Source organism: Physella acuta, unplaced genomic scaffold (genome assembly GCF_028476545.2).
Source record: "Physella acuta isolate Inbredline_101_S28 unplaced genomic scaffold, ASM2847654v3 ptg001693l, whole genome shotgun sequence".
NCBI lineage: Eukaryota > Metazoa > Mollusca > Gastropoda > Physidae > Physella > Physella acuta.
In genome coordinates this window covers 97,699-121,434 of record NW_026733206.1, presented here as the reverse complement: position 1 = coordinate 121,434, position 23,736 = coordinate 97,699, and the positions used below count along the sequence as shown (strand labels likewise).

The following is a 23,736-nucleotide window of genomic DNA, read 5'->3' as shown; positions in this document are numbered from 1 at the left end:
AACTTCACTTTCCTCATCTGGTATCAGATGGGTGGAAAAAAAAAAAAAGACTCAAACCAGGGGGTTGAACTCCAGACCTTTGAGTTTAAGTATTTGAGCTACTACTCAACTATACTGCTTAAGCTTCTTCCCAGTAGTCAACATTCACTCCTGATACCATAGTTGAACAATCTACATGCTCTGTTTGAGCCCTCTTCCCTTCCCCCCTCACCTCTTTTTCCTCAGCTAGCTTGAACTTTGACCCACTATAATAGACTAACTTGAACTTTGACCCACCTGCCCTCCCACTATAATAGACTAACTTGAACTTTGACTCACCTGCCCTCCAACTATAATAGACTAACTTGAACTTTGACCCACCTGCCCTCCAACTATAATAGACTAACTTGAACTTTGACTCACCTGCCCTCCAACTATAATAGACTAACTTGAACTTTGACCCACCTGCCCTCCCACTATAATAGACTAATTTGAACTTTGACCCACCTGCCCTCCCACTATAATAGACTAATTTGAACTTTGACCCACCTGCCCTCCCACTATAATAGACTAATTTGAACTTTGACCCACCTGCCCCATATGAAACCTGGCCCAGAAGTTCCTGGATCTCTCCCATCAAATACTGCCAGCCATTGTAGGTTGTCTCCCATTGGATGATGTGAGTACTGGTGCACACATTACGACCAATAGCTGGAGGATCATGTAAACAAACAATTAGACTTTACTGATGAGATGGAGACATTTTTAACCAATACAAACAAACAACTAGACTTTACTGATGAGATGGAGACATTTTTAACCAATAGCTGGAGGATCATGTAAACAAACAACTAGATTTAACTGATGAGATGGAGACATTTTTAACTGCTAGACTACACACAAGGAAGAGCCAACTTTTGAAACAAGAAAGATAATTTAAACTGCTAGACTATAATGATCAGGCGCAGACATTTTAAACTGCTAGACTACACACAAAGACAAGCCAACTATTGAAACAAGACAAAGATAATTAAACAGCTAGTCTCTAGTGATCAGGTGAAGACATTTTTCAATGCTAGACTTCAATGATCAGATGCAGACATTTTAAACTGCTAGACTTTACTCATTAGGTGAAGACATTTTATACTGCTAGCTTTTACACACAAGGAAAAGCCAACTTTTGAAACAAGACAAAGATAATTTAAACTGCTAGACTTAAATGATCAGATGAAGAAATTTTAAACTGCTAACAAAAGGCAGTTTGTAATCTAAACATTTATTCCACTGCTAAATGATAAAGCTGAGTACTTATGACCACAAGTCTATAAAATATCAGAGAAAGTAGTCCAGCACCTACCTGATGACTTGATCACTACACCCTGACATCCTGATGCTATCACAAAATTGCCTAAAATGAAATAACATTCATCAAAATAAATTTGGACAATGTTTTAAAAAATAATTACCAAAATAATGTTACCAAAAGGAATTTAAATTCAATTTGTTGTTAATGACTGCATCATTGATATTTTTTTTTTTTAAATAATATTTTTTTTTTCAATTAGAAACAAAAATATATGTAAAAACTAGATACAATTTTAAGTATGTAGTAACTTTATTACAAGTAATCATTATTTATTCTTCAATATTAATTTTTTTCAACAAAAACTAATATTTAAAATTACAGTAGCTGCAAGTATATTTAAAAAATGTATTATTCTCCAATGATTATTTTCTTAATTAAAAAACTAAAGCAAAATTATTGCTCTGATTACATTAAATGCTTTAGTATATTTCAAATATTCATTACTTTATTTCCCAAAAAAACTGAAACAAAAAAAAGTGTGTAAAATTGTTTACTGTGAGAAAAAGGGTGCTTGTTTCTCTTCAACAAAAATGTCCTTTGGTCACTGGTACCATGGACAATCTGCAAGTCCTGGGACCTGTTGTTGTCCAGTGGTTCTGTGAAGGTGCCCAAGGTGTGGAGGTTTTTCTTCACCTGATACAGAGATAAAAAATAATAATGATGTCTAACTGTACATACATGTTTTTTGCCACTCTTATTGTCTATCCATGTTGGTGCACTGGACACATGGGGATTGAATTTTCTGATATTTTTTAATGAAATAAAGTTGCTGAACTCATGTTCAACCCCCAACCTAGAGTACCAGGATGTTAGTCTAACCCCTACCCACACAGATCTTCCCAGCTTGGTAAAACATGTTAATATAAACTGCCAGGGATATTGTTCTGGGGTTTGTCTGGGTACACAAGCTGCCAGCCACAGAAAGGCTCTAGCACCAGATTGTCCCACTCACGGCTTCATACTCATCTTTCTAGTGGCTTGTTTAAATAAGGTCTGTACTTGTCAAATAACCAGAACTTAAAATATATCGGGTTTATCTTAGATGCAAGAAATTCTACAATACTGCAGTAGAATACATGCATGTACATGTATGGTCTTTGTTTTTAATATCACTATTCAAGTATAAAAAGGGAAACTACTTTTTTAAATCACAAAAGGGAAACTACTTTTTTAAATCACTATCCTAACCTAGACAGCACTACAGGTAAAAAAAAACTTAGAAAATGATACTCTAGGTTAGCAGATTACAACTTGATGCTAATGACAAATATTCAACCTAAAACCTTCATCCAAATGAAAACACCTCCACACACACTACAAGAATTAGTGGGTACAGTTGATCAACAGAAGTATCTGGCTACAATTGTTAGGCTCACCTTCTGGGCACTGGATGTGGAAGTTTTAGCAAGTGAAATGTTGAGCTGAATGAAGCAGCTGAAATCTACAGGGAACAGAGACTTGGCAGAGTCATATAATATGGCCAGACCTTCAGACTCTCCTGTCTGTAAGTTTGAAAATGTATGGCATCTCAGTTTACAATACAAACATTTTAGAATTTGATTCTAAATGTTACTTTGCAATTTTAAACAAAAACTTAAATTTAGAATGTCTAATTATGAAAAACATTTTAGAACACAGCTCTACAACTTGCAATTGGAATATCTTAAAAACATCACACCTATTTTTAAAGAGTTTACGTAAAATATATGTATAAAAAATGTACCACAAGAAAATTCAAGAAACAATTAAACTTCACCTAACCAAATCATATTTACCTTGTTCCACAACGATTCAGCTATACAGTCCCATGTCATAAGTCTAGAGCATAGCCTATACAAAGTCTGCAATACAAAAATTGATGTTTCAAATAAAAAAAAAATACCTTCACGTATGTCTGCATTAACCATACAAAAATGTTAAACATTTCCACAAACATCATACTACTAGATTAAACATGTAATTCTATGACCCCTGACCTCTGTGTTTCCAAAAGAATCTTCATGGAAGTTGGAGAGTAAGGCAGAGATGACTGAGTACACAATGCAGTGAGCTGTCTTGGCCAAATGCTGGAACAAAAGAGTTGAATGGTCAGTTTTAACTGGACATGTAACTGCTTAGTGAATACAAGTACTAGGTTAGTCTCATAATCAGTATCGATAGGAAATAAAAGATTTTTATTTTATTAGTTAGGCATTACCTAGACCTATTTACACAAGAAATAGTTCTAGACTGGTTGAAAGTTCAGAAATTAGTCATATGAACATACAAACACATGTTACCTACATAATGAAATATCATGATTCTATTTTACAACAACATGCTTTAAGACATCTATATTAAAAATAATGTTGTATAATTGCGTTTCTGCAATGTAACTAAATGCACTTAAGGGGTAACTTAAGATAAAACTTTTTTTCTAACCAATTTTTTTAAAATTTCAAGTGTGCAAAATAGAGAGGTATTTATGAAAGTTTCAAACAACTAAAACAAGATTTAATGCATCAACTCTTTAGCATAGTAACATCTAGGGTTGAATTTTATGACTGAACTGATGTTTAATGCGGATGCCAGGAGATATTTTAGACTGTCAGGTAAACAAAATGATCATATTTCCAGGTAAAAGTTTAGAGTTAGGCTTACAGAGTTTCCAGTAAAGGTTTCAGATTCCAGCAGCTCATGTAAGTAATCCAAGGCTCCCAACTGCATGCCCATGTTCCCAAACCTTCTAGACTTGTTGACTGTCTGGGAGGATTCCACAATTCCTTCCCCTGATCCAACATGTGTCTGACTTAACTCCCCATGGATGAAGAGCAGTATCGACCAGGCCATGAAAATGGGGCCATGCACAGGTTCAGAGCCAAGTTGTGAGATTAATTTATCCATTTCCTGTAATAGTATATTTATGTCTAATTTAATTTAAGCATTAATAAATCTTTTATTATTTTAATTAAGCAAAAAGCTTAGTCAAACTACTATAAAAATCAATGGCAAGGAGAGAAATCAATGGTACTTACTGTGACATTGCTGACTTGACTTAGAATCAAATGGTCTGGAGCACTAAAAAGGAAAAATGTTAACACAAATGTTATTATTTCTTTACCAACTTGGTTTTTAAAAAGATTTACTCAGTTCTTTTGAGATAATAAAACAGAAATTTAACAGTAATTATGAAAAAAATCATTAGTTATTTCCAACTATTCTTTTTTAAAAATTGGGTATAATTTTTTTGAATATTTAAAATGTAAAAGGCTGTAATATAGTTGCAATTGGATTGATATACACATCCCACCTGCTAGCATAGTTACTATCTCTTGTCTCTCTGGTCATGTCCATAGCATTCTTAACATCTAACCCTACCAGCAGGATCAAAATCTCAAGGTAACTGGGGAACAGTAATCAGCAGTTAAAATATGCCATGTTAATTCTCACTTGAAATATAGACTGGTGAAATATATTATCATGCTAATTTTCTGTCTAAATATTGATTCAGGTTAATCATCAGTAAATATGGAGTCTCAAGTTAATCATCAGTTTAAACAGACTCATACTAATCATCAAATTATATAGTCTCAAGTGAATCATAAGTTTAAATATAGTCTCATACAATTATCAAATTAAATATAGCCTCATGTTGATCGTCAGTTGAAATATAGTCTGATAAAATTGATCATGACTATTTTAGTTGTCCATGAGTAAATAAAATAGTTTGCTTTTAATTCTGCCAATAAATGGCTTCTCTTGGAATGTTAAATAATCCCAATTTTAATTTTTTTGTGTCAAAATATACTCAAAGTTAAAATTATGAAGAGTCCCACTATTAGTTAAAATGAATTGACTCCAAGTTTTTACAGACCCAAAAAATGAAGGAAAGATTGAACAAGTAATTACCGAATTCTAGTGACCAGTTTCTCCATCTGGACATCAATCAAATGTTTGAAAGTCTGACCCCAGCCAAAGTTTTGGTTCTAAGAAAGCAGAAAACAGTGTCAACATTAAAAAGATTTACCAAACTTTGTGAAGGCCTAAACAGATAGTAAAACAATCCAAATTTCATAGGATCTGTACAGGCATTCTGTTGTAGCCCAATTTTAAAAATTAAGTCTAAGTTGAACAATATTGAGCTGGTAGTATAGTTTAAATGTCAATGAAACTAGTACTATGCTGAGCTTACTAACTTTAACAAATTCCTGTATGGCACCCATTATAGCTGTGATTACTAAAGGATATTTTAAGGACTTTTAATTTATATTGTTCGACTAGCCTACTATGCAATTTCATAAGGCAAAAAAAATTGAAAGATTTTAAGCCAAACCCAATTTAACACAAAGTCAGCATAATAAAATATAATCAAACAGTAAAAAACTCAATAGAAACCTTAAACTTCCTGAAGAGATCTTGCAGGGTTGGGAACTCCATCTCAAAATAGTGATAGAAGATGACCAGCAACTCTAGCAGCTCCTGCTGTTCTTTCAGGTTCTGGACTGCCCAGCTCATCACCTGCAGGCGATTCTGTAACAAAGAGAACTTGTAACAAAAGAGGATTTGTAACAAAAGAGAACTTGTAACAAAAAGAGAACTTGTAACAAAAAGAGAACTTGTAACAAAAGAGAACTTGTAACAAAAGAGAAATTTTAACAAAAAAGAGAACTTGTAACAAAAGAGAACTTGTAACAAAAGAGAAATTTTAACAAAAAGAGAACTTGTAACAAAAGAGAACTTGAAACAAAAGAGAAATTTTAACAAAAAGAGAACTTGTAACAAAAGAGAACTTGAAACAAAAGAGAACTCTTAAAATACAGCAGGTCAAAAACAAAGCTTTGATATAGCCCTGGCAATTACAAAATAAAACTTACAAAAACAGCAGTTTGTAATAAAGACATGATATTGCTAGAGTAAAAACATCAGCAGGTCATAAGAATGCTATAAATTTGCTAGTGCTAGAACTCTAGTCCTGGTCCTACCAACAACACACTGGAACTTATAAAAACACCAGCAGGTCATAACAAACCTATGATATGGCTTGTAACATAGCCCTAACCATGGCCCCCAACAGTAACAAAAAAGAACTCGTCAGAAAACAAACCTACCATCAGTGGGCCATTTGTTTCTTTAGTAGGTATGGTAGCTGTGCATACATGATCAAACTGTTCAACAAGCTGTTGGGAGATGACAAGGAATAGTAAGTTAATGGTATACAAAGGGAATAAATGGCATCAGATATGAAAGTATCAGGTTAGTGGTATACAAGCCAAATAAAGCATTAGATATGAGCATTAAAGTTAAAGGCATTATTTGGTGCTGAAGTATGTTCATAAGGAAAACTTTAGTAAAAGCTAAAAATAGCTGATTTTCTTTTCTTTCTAATTTGTATAACTAATTCTGGAGATAGTAATCAAAATCAAGTAGAAAATGTAATTAAACAATTTACCTTTTTCCCAAGATGATTATTATCAAGTAATAATTTAATGAAGTTCACAAACACATCCTGAGTAAAAAAAAAAAACCCAAATCATTCAGTTTTTTAAAATATTATGTCAACAATTTGATTGAAACTGAACTGAAATACACTTTATTTTTGCCCATACCTTGTATGCATTCTCCTCTCCCTGCCAGCTCTGCAGGACAGTCCTCAGACAGCGCAGCAGATACAGTCGTTCCTCGTAATAAAATTCTTGTATCTTTAACAACAATGTCTGTGAATGGCGCTCATGGCTAAATATGTTCTGCAGAGGGAAAAAATTATTTGGGTTGTGTGGATAACTAATATAAGGATAAAGCGATGGAATACATAAAGCTTAGGAAGACACAACCTCTATGTTTACTAGTGTAAATTCACAACAAGCTTCAGTGAAAGCTTTACCAGTTGAAAGGAATCAGAAAGATATAAAAAATGAATTGAAGTATGGGAAATGGTAAAGCATTTAAAATCTTAGAAAATGAAGTCCCAATGTTACAAAAGGAACAAAAAAAGTTAGGATTAAAGAGTTAAAATTATATCCTATAAATTTAAGGTCTATAATACAGCATATATATAAAAAAACAAATCATCTTAAGTGTGTTAATTTACTTACACTGAGTTCTTTTTGAGAACCTCTGTACTCAGTAAATAGATAAGAGCATAGCAAATCATAGCTTTGTAGCTCATCTAAACCCTAAACAAACAAAAAATTATTTTTTTAATTAATGAAAATATATTGCTGCATTTTTATTTTATTACACATAGTAATAAATAATAGTTTACATGAGCACTTAATGTTAACCAAGGCCAAGTTATTTTGAATAGTTATGTTTTTCCATATATAATAATTTATACTTTGTATAATAAATAGATAAACATTTTCTAATCTATATTTAACATTTAACACAATATTTACTATTTTAAGAAGCTTATGTTTCTATTTAAATATAAGTATAATTAAGTAAAATTTAAACAGTGGCCAAAATGTGCTACCTTAAGTGTTAGCTAAATTAGAAATGAGCAGTAAAAACCAGTTATACACACCAAAAATTGACTAAGTTTGGTGACAAATTCAAGCTGCTCTTTTTTTAGCCTCTTGTCTTTCTTGAGACTGTCTGCTGATGATGTGCTGAAAGTTGAGCAGTTTTAAATGTCAGTTTTCAGCAGGTGGAAGAAAAACTCAAGTTATCAGTGAGTAAAGCAAGGTCAACCAAAGGCCAATCTAACCTTTGTTTTTTGTAATAGGACACTCCATGAAGCAGCTTCTCCTGGTTTTTCTTCAGTTCTGACTCTACATACTCCTAAGTATAAAAATATGTAAATGTTAAATTTCGTCTTGGTTCCAAAAGTAGGTCTATTAGTTTATTTTATTACATATGGCCGTGAAGTTAAACACTACGGGCAAAAATATACTCTTATAATTTAACTTAATCATAAAATGGCCCATTCTTATTTTTTTTTTATATAATTTTAACTGAGACTAAAATACTAAAGACATTCCAGCCGATAAGAAATGATTTATTTACCGTAGGTCGAAGAGTATGGCTTATAATGCTGATAGTCTGCCACAGCTGTCTGTTACCAAAGCTAATTTAAAAAGAAAAACATCGCATGTTTTTATTTTTATACAAATTAAATTCCTAATTTTAAAACGAAAAGCAAAATACAGGCCTACATGCTGATGCACAAACCACTATTGAGGATTAGACGGTAATTCAATTACTAATTAGGGCCTAATAATTATATTATAGGGCCACTAGCCTAATAATTGTATTGGGCCTAGTCTAGGCCTACCGAAATAATTTACAGTTGATTTAGGTAAAAATTTAGAGAAAACCCTTGAGATTTTATAGTATCCCCCAACAACCAATTAAATGCGTGTTTTCCCAGCATTTTTTGGAGCTAAAAAGGACAGAAAGAGCTGTTTTTTCTCCATGTAGTTGATTCTAAATATTAAATATCATCCAAAATCTTTTTCCAGAGTAGTCACTTCGTTAATAATTTAAATATTAATCTTACAGTTAGATCTACTATTTGTGTGCATTTTGATTCTAATTCTAATTTAGAATCTGGATCTAGATTATTCTAGATCTAATACTATTAGACATCATTCTACTACTAGAATCTAGATCTAGAATCAAGATCTAGAATAGTAGTACTAAATCTAACAGCAGAAACTGCAGTAGTTTGAGACTGAAGTTGTTAGTTCATGACACAAGAAATTAAAAAATGTGAACGTAATTCTTTAAAATAGATTTTAGGCTTGATGTTAATATGTAAATGTTTTAGGTAAAACTCCATTTTAGCGTATTTTATTCCCCCCGCTTGACGTTCACCTCCAGTTGAGCGTATTTTATTGTAAACACAACCGAAACACACAAAAACGTTAGGAAAACACAGATCTACTTATTTTTTTTTTATGAATGCGATTTTTTATTTGAAAAGGTAAAAAAAAAACATAAAAAAGCATTAGAACTGTTCCAATTAAATATCGTGTGATCGTCAGTGGGAGAAAAATCCTTACACGGTCACGGGTTCACAGTGAGTTAACACTGACTTTAATTATCAGCATACATCATAGCTCAGGCAATAGCTGTTTGAAATTGTGTTGGCCTCAGTTTAGGGGTCATTGTAAGTTCATTAATGATACTTGTAACAATACAAACTTGACCGCCTTTGCAATTGTGAGTTACGTTTAGGTACGTATTTCTGACTATTTCACCCATCCATTGCCATGAAAATTCTGACACACGAACATTGCACATTCAATGTTCTAAATTTGGATTTTTCTCAACTTTTAACAAAAGTAAATTATCAAAAGCTAAAACAAAGTCAGTCTCTTTGTTTTTTTTTATTCATTTTTATTCATTTGTTAAAACAAAAATACAATAGGCCTAGGGCCTAGGGGCCTAGATCTAGAAATAATAAATCGAATCGTGTTTTCCTGTTTTGGTGTTTCGGTTGTTATAATAAAATACGCTCAACTGGAGGTAAACAAGAAGCGGAGAATAAAATACGCTAAAATTGAGGTTTACCAATGTTTTAATGCTATTTTAATCAATCATATCTAAATCAAATAAGCAAAAGAAAACCATTTAATTAAATCATACCTCTCTGCCTTACGTCCCGCCATCATTAAATATGGGATAGTAATATAACGCTAGTAGCTTCCCCTGAATTATTTCCTGTTAACATCAACATCTTTAAATTAAATCTCCTAGATCTAGATTCTATAACAGAAGAGTACCGTGTTGTGTTTACGTTACGATATTTTTAGGCCTAGCCTATACAAACCAGTTTTTATCCTAATATTTAATACTGTTTAGTCTAGTCATATATTATTCTTAGTGCTCAACTAGCCACAACATTTGTGTAAACTAAAGTTTAAAGGAGTCGCATAAAATTTAAGATTCAACTAGTGTGGACTAACTAAATGGGAGTTATGTCAAAAACCAATCGTCTACCTGAGCGTCCAAAACCTCCTTCATGGGAAGCAATTTCATCGGACTTAGACCAGCTACCACAACAGATACAAGGTGACGTGGTTTTTCAAATAGGCAAAGATACGTTGGCCTCTACTACAAATAATGGTGAGATATTTAAATTATTCTTTTTAGGGTAAAATAGTTAATTTATAGGCCTAAATTTGGCCTCTTTATTTTATTAATAATTAGGCCTTGGCCTACATTAGGCCTAATAATATTAAATAAATAATATTAGCCCTAACTATTTAGTAACTAAGGCCCTAAACTAAGCCTAAGTTATTATTAGGCCTAATTTATTAATATTAATATTTAAAATTATTACTACATACTAGGCCTACATACATACTACTATGTATTACTATTATTAGTTTCTTAAAATACAAGATCTAGGAGGACTCAGAGTGTAGTCTAGAGTGTAGGCATTTTAATATTTATTTATTAAACTATACTATAGTCCTATAGGCCTATATGTCAAGAAACATATGAACGCTACAACATCTCCCCAATGGATCTTTATGTCTTAAGATGTATAGTTTTTTTTTTCTTTTATAGTGACTAGGCTAGAAGTAGAATATCTAGAATACAGTATGACTTTTGCTAATAAAAATGTATCTTTCTCTCGCATGCAGCCAAAAGTTATACTGAAAAGCAGCAAAATTCAGATGAGACTGAAACAGACTTGCAACAGATAAACCTGGATGAAGTTGAATCCTCGTACAGCAATGTCTTGAAGCTGATTAATTTGTACACCGACCTGAAGGAGGTTCCTGGGAGGCTGGAGAACCAGTACCTGCATTTAAAAGAGATGGGTCAGGAGATGCTTGAATCTATGTCTCAGCTGAAATCTATGGCGGAGAGTTTCTCTGACAGCCATCCAGCTACAGGAACAGTAACACCAACCACTAGTAAAGATTTAGGTGAAGTTACAAAAACTAAAACAAAGCAAAAGAAGAAGAAATAAATGAATTATTTTATTTATGAATTTATGCCTTAAATTGTTAAATGCTTATTTATGAAAATAATTTTAATATAAATAGTGTCTTTTATGCATGACTACACCTTTCATCCGATCGCCGTGAAACTTTTGGAAGTTTTTGAAAAAAATCCTGTGGAGGATCCTGCAAAAAAATAATTTCAAATTCGCAGGTGTGGCGCACTGTCCTGGCGCGATTAGATTCTTCTCTATATATGGTATATAAAAAATAAAAGTCGATTGCGGTTTGACACTGTTCATCCGATCGCCATGAAACTTTGGAGGGGGGGGGGTTACAACACTACAAGGAAGGGTTCTGCAAAATAGTCGTTGTTAATTTTGCAAGAGCGGCGCCCCAGGAGGTTGTGATTTTTCTATATAAACGGTATTTAAAAAATAAAAATGGATGCGGTTTGACACAGTTCATGAAAGTGCCCTGAAACTTTGGAGAGTAAATGAGAACACTCCCTAGAAGATTTCTGCAAAAAAGAAAACTAATATTTCTTATGATTTAGTCAATATACAGTTTGGCGCCCAGAGTTCTAGAGCAGCTATCTTTGCACTTGATATCCGTCAAACGGGCGTCCTGCATAGCGGGTGATGGGTAGTGCTATATTCAGCGCAAAAACTTAAACAGGTGCAACCGCCGGCGCCCCGGCTATTGCGTGACCTGAAGCACCTCTGGCTCCCCTGTGACCACTATGGCGCCTACGTTCGTTTTTTTTAAAAAGGCTTTACACTAAAAACATGATTGTCAACAATAATCCTTGACTATATCGAATCAGGCGCGTCCCCCCCTGCACCCCTGAAGGTTTTGATTTGGCGCCCTGATCTTTCCCGTGAGCGCAATGATGCCTGCGTTCGTTGTAAACAGTGCGATAGACAATGGATAAGATGGGGCGTTATAGTTATAGTCGCTCACGAAATTGAATCAGACGCGTTCGCCGGAACCCCGACAGGGTGTTTTTTGGCGCCGCATGCTATCCCGTAAGCACTATGGCACTTACGTTCGTTTTTAATTTTAAACTCTGCAATAGACTGGATAAGATTGGGCGTTATAGTCATTCAACAAATGGAATCAGGCGTGTTCGTCGGCACCCCGTCTGGGTGCTATTACACGCCTTGGGTTATGATGTGGCACCATGACGACTACGTTAGTTTTAACAAGCCAGATGCAATGCAGAAAATATTCCAAAATAACTATCAAGTACTGCATTTGTGGCTACGGAGGGTGACGTTGTGTATAGGTAGAACATGTAGACCTAATATTGAACAAGAAAATAATAAGCATTGTGTAAAATTATTATCGCTGGTGTCGTTGTGATGTGAATGCTCACGGTAGTGGTATTCTTTAAATGGTAGTAGATGGTGTCAGGTCAAACTCGACACTCTCACAGCAGCTCTAACAATCATGTATAAATGTGTCACCAACTCCAAATAGGTCTCATGCTAAAACTTCATTTTACGCATTTTGCGGTGTGCGCACATTTCTTGATGCGCATCTTTCTGTTTACACAAATTTCTGTTTACGCATTTTTTGCTAGTGCAAATTACTCTTCTTTGCGCATTTTTCTGTGTGCGCTTTTTTCTGTTTCCGTTGCGCATTTTTTGGCGCTTTTTTCCGTTGCGCTTTTTTTTCCTTTTTCCGTTGCGCATCTTTCTGGTCACCCAAGTGATGTTTGGCTCGAGACTGTCTTAATTAATATTAATACTTTTTTTTTTCTATACGTTTTTTTTTAGTAAGTTAAGAGTTCCCTATCTATGTCTTAGCTTACCTTGAAATATTTCTTTTTTAACTCGATGTCAGAGTATTTTTAAAAAATATCTGATTTTATTTGTTTTTTGCCATATGATCGTTCAATAAAGTTTTATGTAGATCTATATTAATCTAGATCTATAATTTTACTACTTATGACTTATACAAAATTAAGAGTTTTCTTTAATCTAGTTAGTGACAGTTAATCTAGTTAGATCTAATCTAGATCTTTAAACTAATGATTAATTAAGACATTTAATTTTTTCTAAATTTAAGTTTAGTTTATTGACAACTAATGTGCTGTTGAAACTATAGTTTAAAGTTACCAATTGTTATTTTTATATAAATTTGTGAAAAGTAATTGAAAATTCAAACATGGTTTCCGTTTTTTGTTTTAGGTTGTAGTTTATATCTTGAAGTATTTTTTAATGTATCTCATTTTTATTATTTTCTTAAGTTTTTAAAAAATTATTGAGATTTCACTTATGGCACAAGTTTATTACCATTAACTTTAGCATTTAATAAAAAAGTTAATCTTAAAAGTTACAATTTGTGGAGACTATTTTTATGTTGCAAGCTTAAGATGAAACTACCTGAAATGGTAACTTTTCAAAATGAAGTGTTAATGTTATTGTTAAGGAGCTACCAGGAGCCGTGTTGAAGATATTTTAATAAGTGATTTGACAGTTGAATATCTACTCTCTTGTCGGAATGAAAAATCAGTGTCATCTATGGAAGCTGAATAATTTTATAAGGATATTCTTAATTTTTGAAAAAATAAAACCTTTTGCCAATCCTCTATAAAAAATTCTGAAATTTTGGATCCATGTTTGTAAACACAAGCTGAATCATGTTCTGTCAGATATTTTTTAGATCGCGGGTGAGCAGCTGTTTCAACACTTACCAAAACCCAAGGTTTTTTCAGTCAACTATCCCACACAGCTCAGCTTGCTGCGAAAGAATATTCAGCTGTATTAGGCAAAATAAAACTGACCAGAAAACTTCTCTTGGTGCTGACACTTTGATTGTCAAAGCAAGTGGTAACAAGATAGTACTGGATAATATTCTCCTAAGCAGGCTCAAATTATGCTACATTATCTTATTTTACATAAATCGGGAGTGATCTCCCCTAAATTTTCTCGAATATTTTCCAATGACATTACGGGGGATGGCAACTCGGGAAATAGACATCATTTTTATTCCATGTTTAAATACTTAAACTTTTAAAAATATAATAGAACAATATGTGTATAATAGTGCTAAATATTAATAGTACTTTCTAAATTCATTTTCGCTTTTGAGAAATCGGAAATTACTACTTCCGGTCAACGGAAAATACTCAAAATTTGACAGAAGACAAAAAAATTGGATGTGTAACTTACATGTGAAATTTCGTTTATCTATCTGAAACAGTACTCAAGTTATAGGCTTTAGAAAAACTAAAAGTAGAATAAGACCCACTTCCATTTATCGGAAATCATTGAAAATCTGATACAGAACTACACATTTGATATAATACATACACATGAAATTTCATCAACCTAGCTGTAATGGTACTCAAACTATTGTGTTTACAGCCACACACAATGAAATACGGACAAAATTGCAAAGCCCAATTTTTGTCCGGCTTGGTTACGCACGAAACACAGAAATGTTGATAAATTTGCATTTATAATTTTAGCCAGATTAAAATAAGTCCCTTATACTTTGTACATGTAAGCCCTGCTAGTGGGGTATACCTTGCTACGTCCAGAGGCTTATCTAATAACTGTCCGGGTCAGTACAACCGTGGTGAAATCCACGGTGGTTGAATCCTATTCTTAACCTTAGTCTAAAAAACTATTTAAAAAAAAAACAAAAAAAACTTTTAACAGTTTATAGAATTTATTTTACAAGAACATGGGAACCAACAATTTAAATAAAAAGGAATAGATCTGGATAAACTACATATATAAAACGAAACGAAACAGTACTTAACGGAACAAAACACCCAAATTCGGACTACCGTCCTAGAAAGAGGAAAAATAGACAAAAATTATTTTAAATGTAAAAAAGGCTATATACAAGGTACTAATATGACACACATTGAAAATAAAATGGATACTGTACAAAATGAACCTTCAAATAAGGGGTGACAAAATTAAATCTTAACCATCCACAAGTAGTGCACACAGAACACACTTAAATGTAAATATCAGGTCACTGAGCATTAAACTACTAGTTCAATGCACACAATTATCAGCCTCAACAAGAGGTTCTCATAAATGAAAGTAAAATCTACATTAATCCATGACTAAACCCAGACCATCATACTACCACGTGGTCTGGATTCAACATCCATTGAGACTTCTCAAAGTCGAAGTGACTAAATAGTAAGTAGTCACTTCGTATACAAAATAAGAAAACTATTAAAAGGAAAACATAATAAAACAAATATCTCTATGTTACCATACACCACAGAAATGCGACATAGAAACACTTCAACATACAAGCCTCGACATTCCCACAGAATGTCCCTCCCTGTCCACACACCACATTCACGAACTAAAAAACCAATACTACGCACAAGAAAATAGTGTTTAATACAACAATAACTAACATTCACGACATAAAACAAAGTGGAACCACACACCAAAACAAAGTTTGCATAAGTAATATAAAAATATAAACGAGACAAAGCAACTATAAATCATTTGAAAATCATAATCATATCGCCTTACTAGCGGACTACTTAACTAAAAACAACAACAATCCCCAAAAGGAACACAAAAAGCGACACTCAGCTTTTTGTAATAAAAATAAAATAATAATTAAATAACTCCCCAGCCCCTTACATTCACCCTCTTAACAGCTTGCGGTACTTGCAAGCAATACAAATTCAAAAGTGCAGATATCAGACATGTTGCCATCACAGTTGCGGGCAATGTGGCAGAGCTGGTGACATTTGAAGCAGGACCTGGTCCTCACAGTCGGCCTCTGCTTGTCGGGTGCAAATGGCGTTCCCCTTGGGAAAATGAGAGCAGAAACTCTAGAGATTTGTGCTGCCAATTTGTCTACTCTGTCCTCCATGTTGGATTTGATGGGAAGCACGAACGTTGGCATATCAAGCCTGGTGTTTGGAGTTGCTACCCTCTCAGACTCTCTGCCTGGGCATTCATCTTGTGCCCATCTGACAGCTGCATTCCTTATGACAAGGAAGGTCGCCGTTTGGTCACGAAAGACCATTTCTTCCAGGTGACGCCTAACAGGGGTTGGTTGAGGTTCTGCACGAATTGGTCTCGCAGTACGACTTGACTTATAGGGGCCCTGTGTAGGTTTGCTTGCCTGACTGTAAGCACCCTAAAGGCTTGGTGTAGACGGTGGAATAAGACCTCACTGTCTCATTTGGGCCCTGCACCACCCTTTGAAACTGGGCCATCAGTTGGGGAATGCTACGCTTTTCCCCATAAATGTCCCTCAGGAGTCTTAATGTTGACTCAGGGTCCTGCTCTAGATCATTGTCCCTACATCGGAGATCCTCTTTAACAGACTCCCCCAGGTAATGCCAGAGGAGGTCTTTTATTTCTTCAACAGAGAGGTCTTTCCTAGCCCTCCATGCGACCTGCACCTCTTCAATGAAACGTTCCACCTCCAAAGCATGGCTGTCTCCATGGAACCTCTGGATTTTAACCTTTCTGGGTGGCACGATAACGATGTTCATGGGGTTCCCCGCCATCTCGTCCGAATTGGGTGTTTAAACAATCCCTACACTAAACATAAACTATAACTAAACACATATGGTTCCAAATGGGCCTATCAAAAACAAAAATTTAGCTAAACTAACCTTGCCCTAACAGAAACCAAAAATTTAGATAGACTAAAGCACTGACCCCACTCGTGCTACCAATTTGTAAACCCTGCTAGTGAGGGATAACTATGTTACGTCCATAGGCTTACCTAATAACTGTCCGGGTCAGTGCAACCGTGGTGAAACCCACGGTGGTTGAATCCTATTCTTAACCTTAGTCTAAGAAACTTCTAAAAAAATGTAAAAAAATATTTTAACAGTTTATAGTTATAGAATTTATTTTACAAGAACATTGGAACCAATAATTTAAGTAAAAAGGAATAGATCTGGATAAACTACATATACAAAACATAACGGAACAAAACAGTACTTAACGCAACGAAACACCCAAATTCGGACTACCGTCCTAGAAAGAGGAAATATAGACACAAATTATTTTAAATGTAAAAAAGGTTATATACAAGGAACTAATATGACACAAAATTGAAATAAAATGGATATTGTACATAAATCAACCTTCAAATGAGGGGTGACAAGATTAAATCTAAACATCCACAAGTAGTTCACAAAGAACACACTTAAATGTAAATATCAGGTCACTGAGCATAAAACTACTAGTTCAATGCACACAATTATCAGCCTCAACAAGAGGTTCTCATAAATGAAAGTAAAATCTACATTAATCCATGACTAAACCCAGACCATCATACTACCACGTGGTCTGGATACAACATCCATTGAGACTTCTCAAAGTCGAAGTGACTAAATAGTAAGTAGTCACTTCGTATACAAAATAAGAAAACTATTAAAAGAAAATAAAACACTATACAAATATCTCTATGTTACCATACACCACAGAAATGCGACACAAAAACTCTTCAACACACGGGCCTCGATATTCCCGCAGAATGTCCCTCTCTGTCCACACACCACATTCACGAACTAAAAACCAATACTACGCACAAGAAAATAGTCCCGAATACAACAATAACTAACATTCACGACATAAAACAATTACAAAGTGGAACCACACACCAAAACAAAGTTTGCATAAGTAATATAAAAATATAATATATACTAGCGGACTACTTAACTAAAAACCACAACAATCCTCAAAAGGAACATAAAAAGCGGCATTCACCTTTTTGTAATAAAATAATAATTTAAATAACTTCCAAGCCCCTTACATTTACATATATAAATATGATGAAGTAATGAGTTGTAAAACATACGAAAATTGTCAAAATTTCATGTGATTTTAGTGCACGATTACAAATCCCTTCTTCATCCATCGCTCCATCCCTCCCTCCATATATATATATATATATATATATATATATATATATATATATATATATATATATATATATATATATATATATATATATATAATTATTAGAAATGTAAAAGCATATTAACCTCATTGTCTGAAAAGAAGTAATTCCAGAGATCTTCCTGAACATTTTCAAGCTCTGAAATAATTAGTAAAATATTTTGTATGAACTTGTAGGCTAATACATGCATCTTTCAATAACTAAATAATAAAGCGATCTCCCCAAACTTTTCTCGAATCTTCTTATAAAACTCTATGGGGGATGGCAACTCGAGATACAGACATAGTTTTTTAAAATCTATTTTCAAATACTTTTTAAAATAGAATAGAATTTCGATGAAAAAGAATTACCGCCAAGTGAACAGCAAACGATGTGTGTATAATAGTATGGAACATTAGTACTTTATTCATTCATATGCAATTTTTTTGAGAAATCGGAAATAGCGTTAAGTACTACTTCCGCTAATCGGAAATAACTCAAAATTTGACAGAAAACAGAGAACTAAATACTTTACTAATTTTTGAAAGTTCATCTATCAGAAACAGTACTCAAGTTGTATGCTTTTGAAAAGCCGAAAGTTGAATAACTTCACTTCCGGCTATCAGAAATCGATGAAAAGTTGAAACAGAACTACAAAGTAGATGTAACACTTATTATATGAAATTTCATCTACCTAACTGTAACGGTACTCAAGTTCTCGTGTTCACAGACAGACAAACACACACAGATATACAGAATTGCAAAACCCAGTTTTTTCGACTCGATTACACGCAAAAACGGCAAAATTTTGATACATCTGGCTTTAGAATTTTTGCCTGATTAAAATAAGTCCCCTATACTCCGTATATACTGAAGTACTGAGGTGTAAAACGGTGAAAACTTTCAAAATTGCATGTAATTTTTGTGCACCATTACAATACTTCCTCTATACTCTGCATACGAGAAAGTAAAAGTACTGCTTGCCGCCCAGCCTAGGGTAGGTTGAGGGAAAAGCGTTCCCTTCCATGCAGACATATAGTAAATGAAATGTCTTCCGCAAAATTATAAGTATTATTTTCAAAGAACAACGTAGGCAAATACCCATTTTAAAACTTTCTAAAAACGTCACTACTTCTGAGACATCAGGAAATTTGTCATCGAGTTTAACAGCTTCTTTAAGTAGATTCACAAGTTTCTTTACATTAACATCTCCATTATCTGGAATTTTCAGTTTCTGTAAAACAGTGTAAATTAAATCAGAGCCAAAAGATATACAATTTTATTAAGCACAACATAAAGGACAGAAAAAATATCCCACAAATATTTAAATTATGCTCCGTAGTACCCCTTTTTCGAACCTGACGGTCCATGGGGTAAGTGAAGTAGGCCTGGAGTTGACCTGTTCTGTGACATATGAAGAGATAGTGTGGTCAGCACTATGCCTAGCCGCCTTTACTTTTCCTGGCGTGAATTAGGTACCCATTTGAGCTGGGTGGACTCATAGACAGACTTGAACTCGGATTCTAACTCGCTACTTTCAGGTTAGCAGTCTAGCGCGTTTTTGCTAGGCCACATCGTCAATGCTCTGTAGCTTAATGGTTAAAAATTCTGATTAACTTTTAATTTTATTAGAAACTAAAAGACTGGAAAGATTTCAATTTTCTTCACTGAAGCAGATTAAGTCAGATGGTAATAATCTGATACAGAAGGATTTTATTAATATGACAAAAAATATGTAAAGATTACCTCCATATAATGCGTTACATCATCGTTTTCATTCTTACTTTCTTTTTCCCCTTTATAAATCAAGTTAATGATGCTAAAAATAAAATTTTGTGCCTGCTTCACTTGATCTTGGAAACTAGAATTCCCTTTTTTCTTAACAGAACTATAGTCTCTTACACAAAATAATTTTGAACTCTTGTCAAAGAAAACTGTTTTTGCTGCAAGTAAAAAATACATGCATTATTGTAGATACTTAAAAAAAACGAAGTAAAATGTAGTTTACAATTAGGTATTTTGATTAAATTAAGTAGAGCTAATTTCTTATAATGATCTATTATCTTTTAAGACATACATTTATGATTATCACATTCCAGCTAAATAATGTTTAATAGGCAGGAGCGATTAAGCTTGAGAGGGGCGCCTGGCTGAATTTTTGTGGGGGCCATATATATATATATATATATATATATATATATATATATATATATATATATATATATATATATATATATATATATATATATATATATATATATATATATATATATGGAATGACTCCGCGTCACGTACATAAAGAAGCCTTAGATTCTAGATCTAGCTCTATCTTGAATATTTGCGAATAATGAGTTTTTATACTAAGCTATTTCAAACCTTAATTATTTTATATAGATCTGTGTTTATTTAGCTAAGGCTATGTAACTGGCAAATTGGCCAATAATGAGTTTCTATACTAAACTATTTCAGGTCTTAATTATTTTATACGAGCTAACCTGCGACGTAGTATACGCCGCCATCTAGTTATTTTATTTTCTGCTTATCAGCAATTAATAATATGTGAATTCAACATTACCCCCTCCCTTCTCCCTCCCTTCTCCCCCCCCCCCCTCCCGCCCAGTGAAAGCAGCCATTTACAGACAAAGAAAAGATCAATCAGAAATTGTTACCTCCCCTTAGTTTCAAATCACTTAAGGCATAGTAATAGATGTTACCGAAATTATCGAATCCCTTTATAATATTATCAGTTAATAATATAGCAATGTACACAACGCATATTAAAGAATCAGGCTTCTTCTTCTTCTTCGTTTTTAATTTTAAGTGCTAGAAGAGATCGAACTCGAGACTTTGGTTTGGCAACCATGAGCTTTTACCTGCTCGACGACCTCTTTCCAACACAATAAAGCGTTACGTGTCAACTGGTTATTCGCCGTTGAGGCCATTGACTCCGATTTCAGCCTGCTTTTATTTTTGCATTTGTTCCATAGCCTTTGTCCAACCAAGTACAAACTACAAGGCAGCCGTTGTTTTATTTTTGGAGTTGTCTCTCCTAGAAGAGTGGCTGTCCACAGCTAACGAGCCTCATCTGACCGAGGGTTTGAACTCGAGACTTTTCGGTTTAGCAACCATGAGCTTTACCGACTCGACCACGCCAAATCAGTGATTTTGCAGATTGTTTTGAGAGGTCTACTAAATTTTTGTGGACGTCCACAATAGGGTGGGGGGGGGGGGGGGGTGGGGGGAATCGTCGAAAGTAGACGCAGGTGGGAGTGGGGGGGGGGGTCTAAATTCCAAATTTTTGTGGACCTCATAAATGGATGACCCCCTTAGACTCATTCAAGTTAACTTCAATACTTTATTATATTATATAAGGTGTTCTCTCTGGCTACATTCTTAGCCAACTCACAGATAACACACTTACACAGCTACATTACACACTAACACAGTACGCCAACGGCTTCACTTTTTACAGGGGAAAATATCTTCCACCAAATGGATATATTCTAAACCTATATTATGATACATTATAACAGGTATAAAAATCGATTGGTGAGGCAAACATCACGTTTAATATTTACTTATAGATCTAGAATGACGGAAGTTTGGAGTAAATTAAACTCTTCAACTTCCTTCCTAAAACTTTCTATTAAAATTAAGACTGGCTACTTTGTTATGTTCCGCCCTGTACAATAAAGTCTATGTTCCATTAATACAACAGGCACAGTTTCTTCAGTTAACCTTGGTACTTTATTACACTAGAAAGCATAGACGACATGAATTGTCTCTGCTTCTACTCTATCTGATGTTATCTAACTCAAAGGTGCACATCAGCTACACATCAGCGATATGGTAAACACTCGAAGGGACGTAATAAATCACTACTAAGACATAATGTAACAGTCTACTTCGGTAAAAAAAATTTTGAATTGCAACCATGAAGGCAGAATTTTTAATTGGAAGAGTAATAGTCAAGTATAATTTTACTTTTTAATTTTAGACTATAAATATCATATTCCTTGTTATTCCAGCCTGATACGGACGAAACATTTGAGACTAAAATGTACAAAGAAAAAGCCAGAATTTTCATGGGGCAGGTGAAGTAGAACTCACCTGTTTCAGTGACTTCGGTATATAAAAGGGATAGTGTAGTCAGCACTAAGCCCAGCCATCTTAACTTTTCCTAAAGTGAGTCTGGCTCCTATCAGAGCTGGGTAGACCCAGGGAATGTATGCTGTTTCGAATTCGGACCCGGAATAAAACTCGAGATGTTTGGTAAACAATTGTATACTCTACCCACACTGTCCCTTTTATAGATAAAACTTGTAACAAAATTGTTAGTTTGTCTAGATCTAGTTAAGTCTGATAACTATCTGGACATAAAGTCCAAAATCAAGAATATATCTGGCATTGGTTGGTCAATCTAAAGAGATTTTTTTCCGATTTTGCAGGCCAGTTCCCACTTTGGCAGTTACATACCGACACTTACTGAATATGCAGTCAGCATCGAGACTTGTTATCTAATTGTTGACAGCAATACATAATGTGCTTTAAAATAGTGAATCAATGATGATTAACCATATGAGCCTGGGAAGACCCAGTTTTGGATAACAATAAAGATCTTCCGAAATGCTAATCTTGCAAAAAAATGTTGTTTGCTTTGATTCCGTATTGTTAAGTAACGATAGTTCTTTGGTCAAGCATATAACCATATTTTTCAATGCATCTATCTAATATATAAAGCTCAGTTTTGTAACGTGTGGCAAAAAAGTTTGTCGTTGACACTTCTATGGATTTAAGTGTTAGATTTTTTATCGTGCTCATAGTCTAAATTTACGAGTCAAAAAATTACCATTGAAAGTCTTTAAAAACAATTTTCATTCTATTTACTTAGAAGAATAATTTTTAATTATGAACACGACATAAAATTTTTACAAAGTTTATCGACGTTTATAAAATTTCTAAAATTGTGTCGGAAATGTATTGACTGCACAGTTACTTCCCTTTAATAAAAAAAATTCTTAAGAAGAAAGAATTTACATTTTATTACTTTGTTTTTGGTGTTAAGAAAAAAAAAATTACATAATTAGCGGGGATTGATTAAGTGCAATGTCGTTAGGTATTTTTAACACTGCCTTTTATTTATTCTATACACTGAACATACTGTTCAATATATATATATTTTTTTAAAATCAATAACATTTAATAAGCCAGGTCCTACAAATCCTATATGTTTATTTCTTTCCATTTACGGATAAGCTTGGAGTATTATCATTTTTGTTCACTAAATTGAAACAGGCGCGTCCGCCGGCGCCCTTGCACGGTTCGATTTGGCACCCTGGGCTATCATGTGAGCGCTATGCTGCATAATTTTGTTTTTAACAGTGCGATAGACTATGGGTAAGAAAGGTTACTATAGTCTTTAAGTGAATCAAATCCGGGCGTCCTCCGGCACCCCGACAGGGTGCTATTTGGCGCCCCGGGCCTTACGGTGTACGCTATGGTATATACGTTCGCGTGAGTTCAAAAGACTATGAATAAGTTATGTACTATAGTCGTTTACTAAGTTCAATCGGGCGGTGACGTCATGGTGCGTCCTCTGGCGCCCAGACAGGGTGCTAT

The 23,736-nt window shown here is 34.1% G+C and overlaps 3 protein-coding genes across 5 annotated transcripts in view; 1 reads left to right on the top strand and 2 right to left on the bottom strand.

The window, feature by feature from the left end:
* LOC131929919 (nucleoporin NUP188) overlaps nucleotides 1-9,961 on the bottom strand; it is a 34,717-nt gene extending 24,756 nt beyond the window's left edge. Inside the window, exons 1-19 of one of the 2 annotated variants that reach the window (XM_059286308.1) lie at nucleotides 9,914-9,961; nucleotides 8,330-8,390; nucleotides 8,031-8,104; nucleotides 7,848-7,932; nucleotides 7,417-7,497; nucleotides 6,931-7,068; nucleotides 6,774-6,830; nucleotides 6,433-6,501; nucleotides 5,720-5,854; nucleotides 5,234-5,310; nucleotides 4,635-4,727; nucleotides 4,360-4,402; nucleotides 3,986-4,231; nucleotides 3,322-3,411; nucleotides 3,121-3,186; nucleotides 2,722-2,847; nucleotides 1,840-1,978; nucleotides 1,337-1,387; nucleotides 571-690 (exon numbers count right to left, since the gene is read on the bottom strand). In XM_059286308.1, the coding sequence (XP_059142291.1) occupies nucleotides 571-690; nucleotides 1,337-1,387; nucleotides 1,840-1,978; nucleotides 2,722-2,847; nucleotides 3,121-3,186; nucleotides 3,322-3,411; nucleotides 3,986-4,231; nucleotides 4,360-4,402; nucleotides 4,635-4,727; nucleotides 5,234-5,310; nucleotides 5,720-5,854; nucleotides 6,433-6,501; nucleotides 6,774-6,830; nucleotides 6,931-7,068; nucleotides 7,417-7,497; nucleotides 7,848-7,932; nucleotides 8,031-8,104; nucleotides 8,330-8,390; nucleotides 9,914-9,939 (1,777 nt within the window). In that variant the 5' untranslated portion in view covers nucleotides 9,940-9,961. The remainder of the gene's footprint in view (nucleotides 1-570; nucleotides 691-1,336; nucleotides 1,388-1,839; nucleotides 1,979-2,721; nucleotides 2,848-3,120; nucleotides 3,187-3,321; nucleotides 3,412-3,985; nucleotides 4,232-4,359; nucleotides 4,403-4,634; nucleotides 4,728-5,233; nucleotides 5,311-5,719; nucleotides 5,855-6,432; nucleotides 6,502-6,773; nucleotides 6,831-6,930; nucleotides 7,069-7,416; nucleotides 7,498-7,847; nucleotides 7,933-8,030; nucleotides 8,105-8,329; nucleotides 8,391-9,913) is intronic. The other variant, XM_059286309.1, reaches the window with a different exon arrangement.
* Nucleotides 9,962-10,032: 71 nt separating this feature from the next.
* LOC131929918 (uncharacterized) lies at nucleotides 10,033-11,266 on the top strand. Its single transcript, XM_059286307.1, has 2 exons — nucleotides 10,033-10,393; nucleotides 10,918-11,266. The coding sequence occupies exons 1-2, from the start codon at nucleotides 10,237-10,239 to the stop codon at nucleotides 11,247-11,249; spliced, it is 489 nt and encodes a 162-aa protein (XP_059142290.1). The 5' UTR covers nucleotides 10,033-10,236; the 3' UTR covers nucleotides 11,250-11,266.
* Nucleotides 11,267-17,132: 5,866 nt separating this feature from the next.
* LOC131929916 (uncharacterized) overlaps nucleotides 17,133-23,736 on the bottom strand; it is a 54,845-nt gene continuing 48,241 nt past the window's right edge. For both annotated transcript variants that reach the window (XM_059286297.1, XM_059286298.1), the window contains 4 exons: nucleotides 19,864-20,060; nucleotides 19,219-19,351; nucleotides 18,224-18,276; nucleotides 17,133-17,210 (listed from right to left, as the gene is read on the bottom strand). In XM_059286297.1, coding sequence (XP_059142280.1) covers nucleotides 17,175-17,210; nucleotides 18,224-18,276; nucleotides 19,219-19,351; nucleotides 19,864-20,060 — 419 coding nt within the window. In that variant the 3' untranslated portion in view covers nucleotides 17,133-17,174. The remainder of the gene's footprint in view (nucleotides 17,211-18,223; nucleotides 18,277-19,218; nucleotides 19,352-19,863; nucleotides 20,061-23,736) is intronic.

Coding starts and splice junctions, on each gene's coding strand:
- LOC131929918 (XM_059286307.1), top strand. CDS start 10,237: ATGGGAGTTATGTCAAAAACCAATCGTCTACCTGAGCGTCCAAAACCT. Junction 10,394..10,917: donor GGCCTCTACTACAAATAATG/GTGAGATATTTA, acceptor TCTCGCATGCAG/CCAAAAGTTATACTGAAAAG.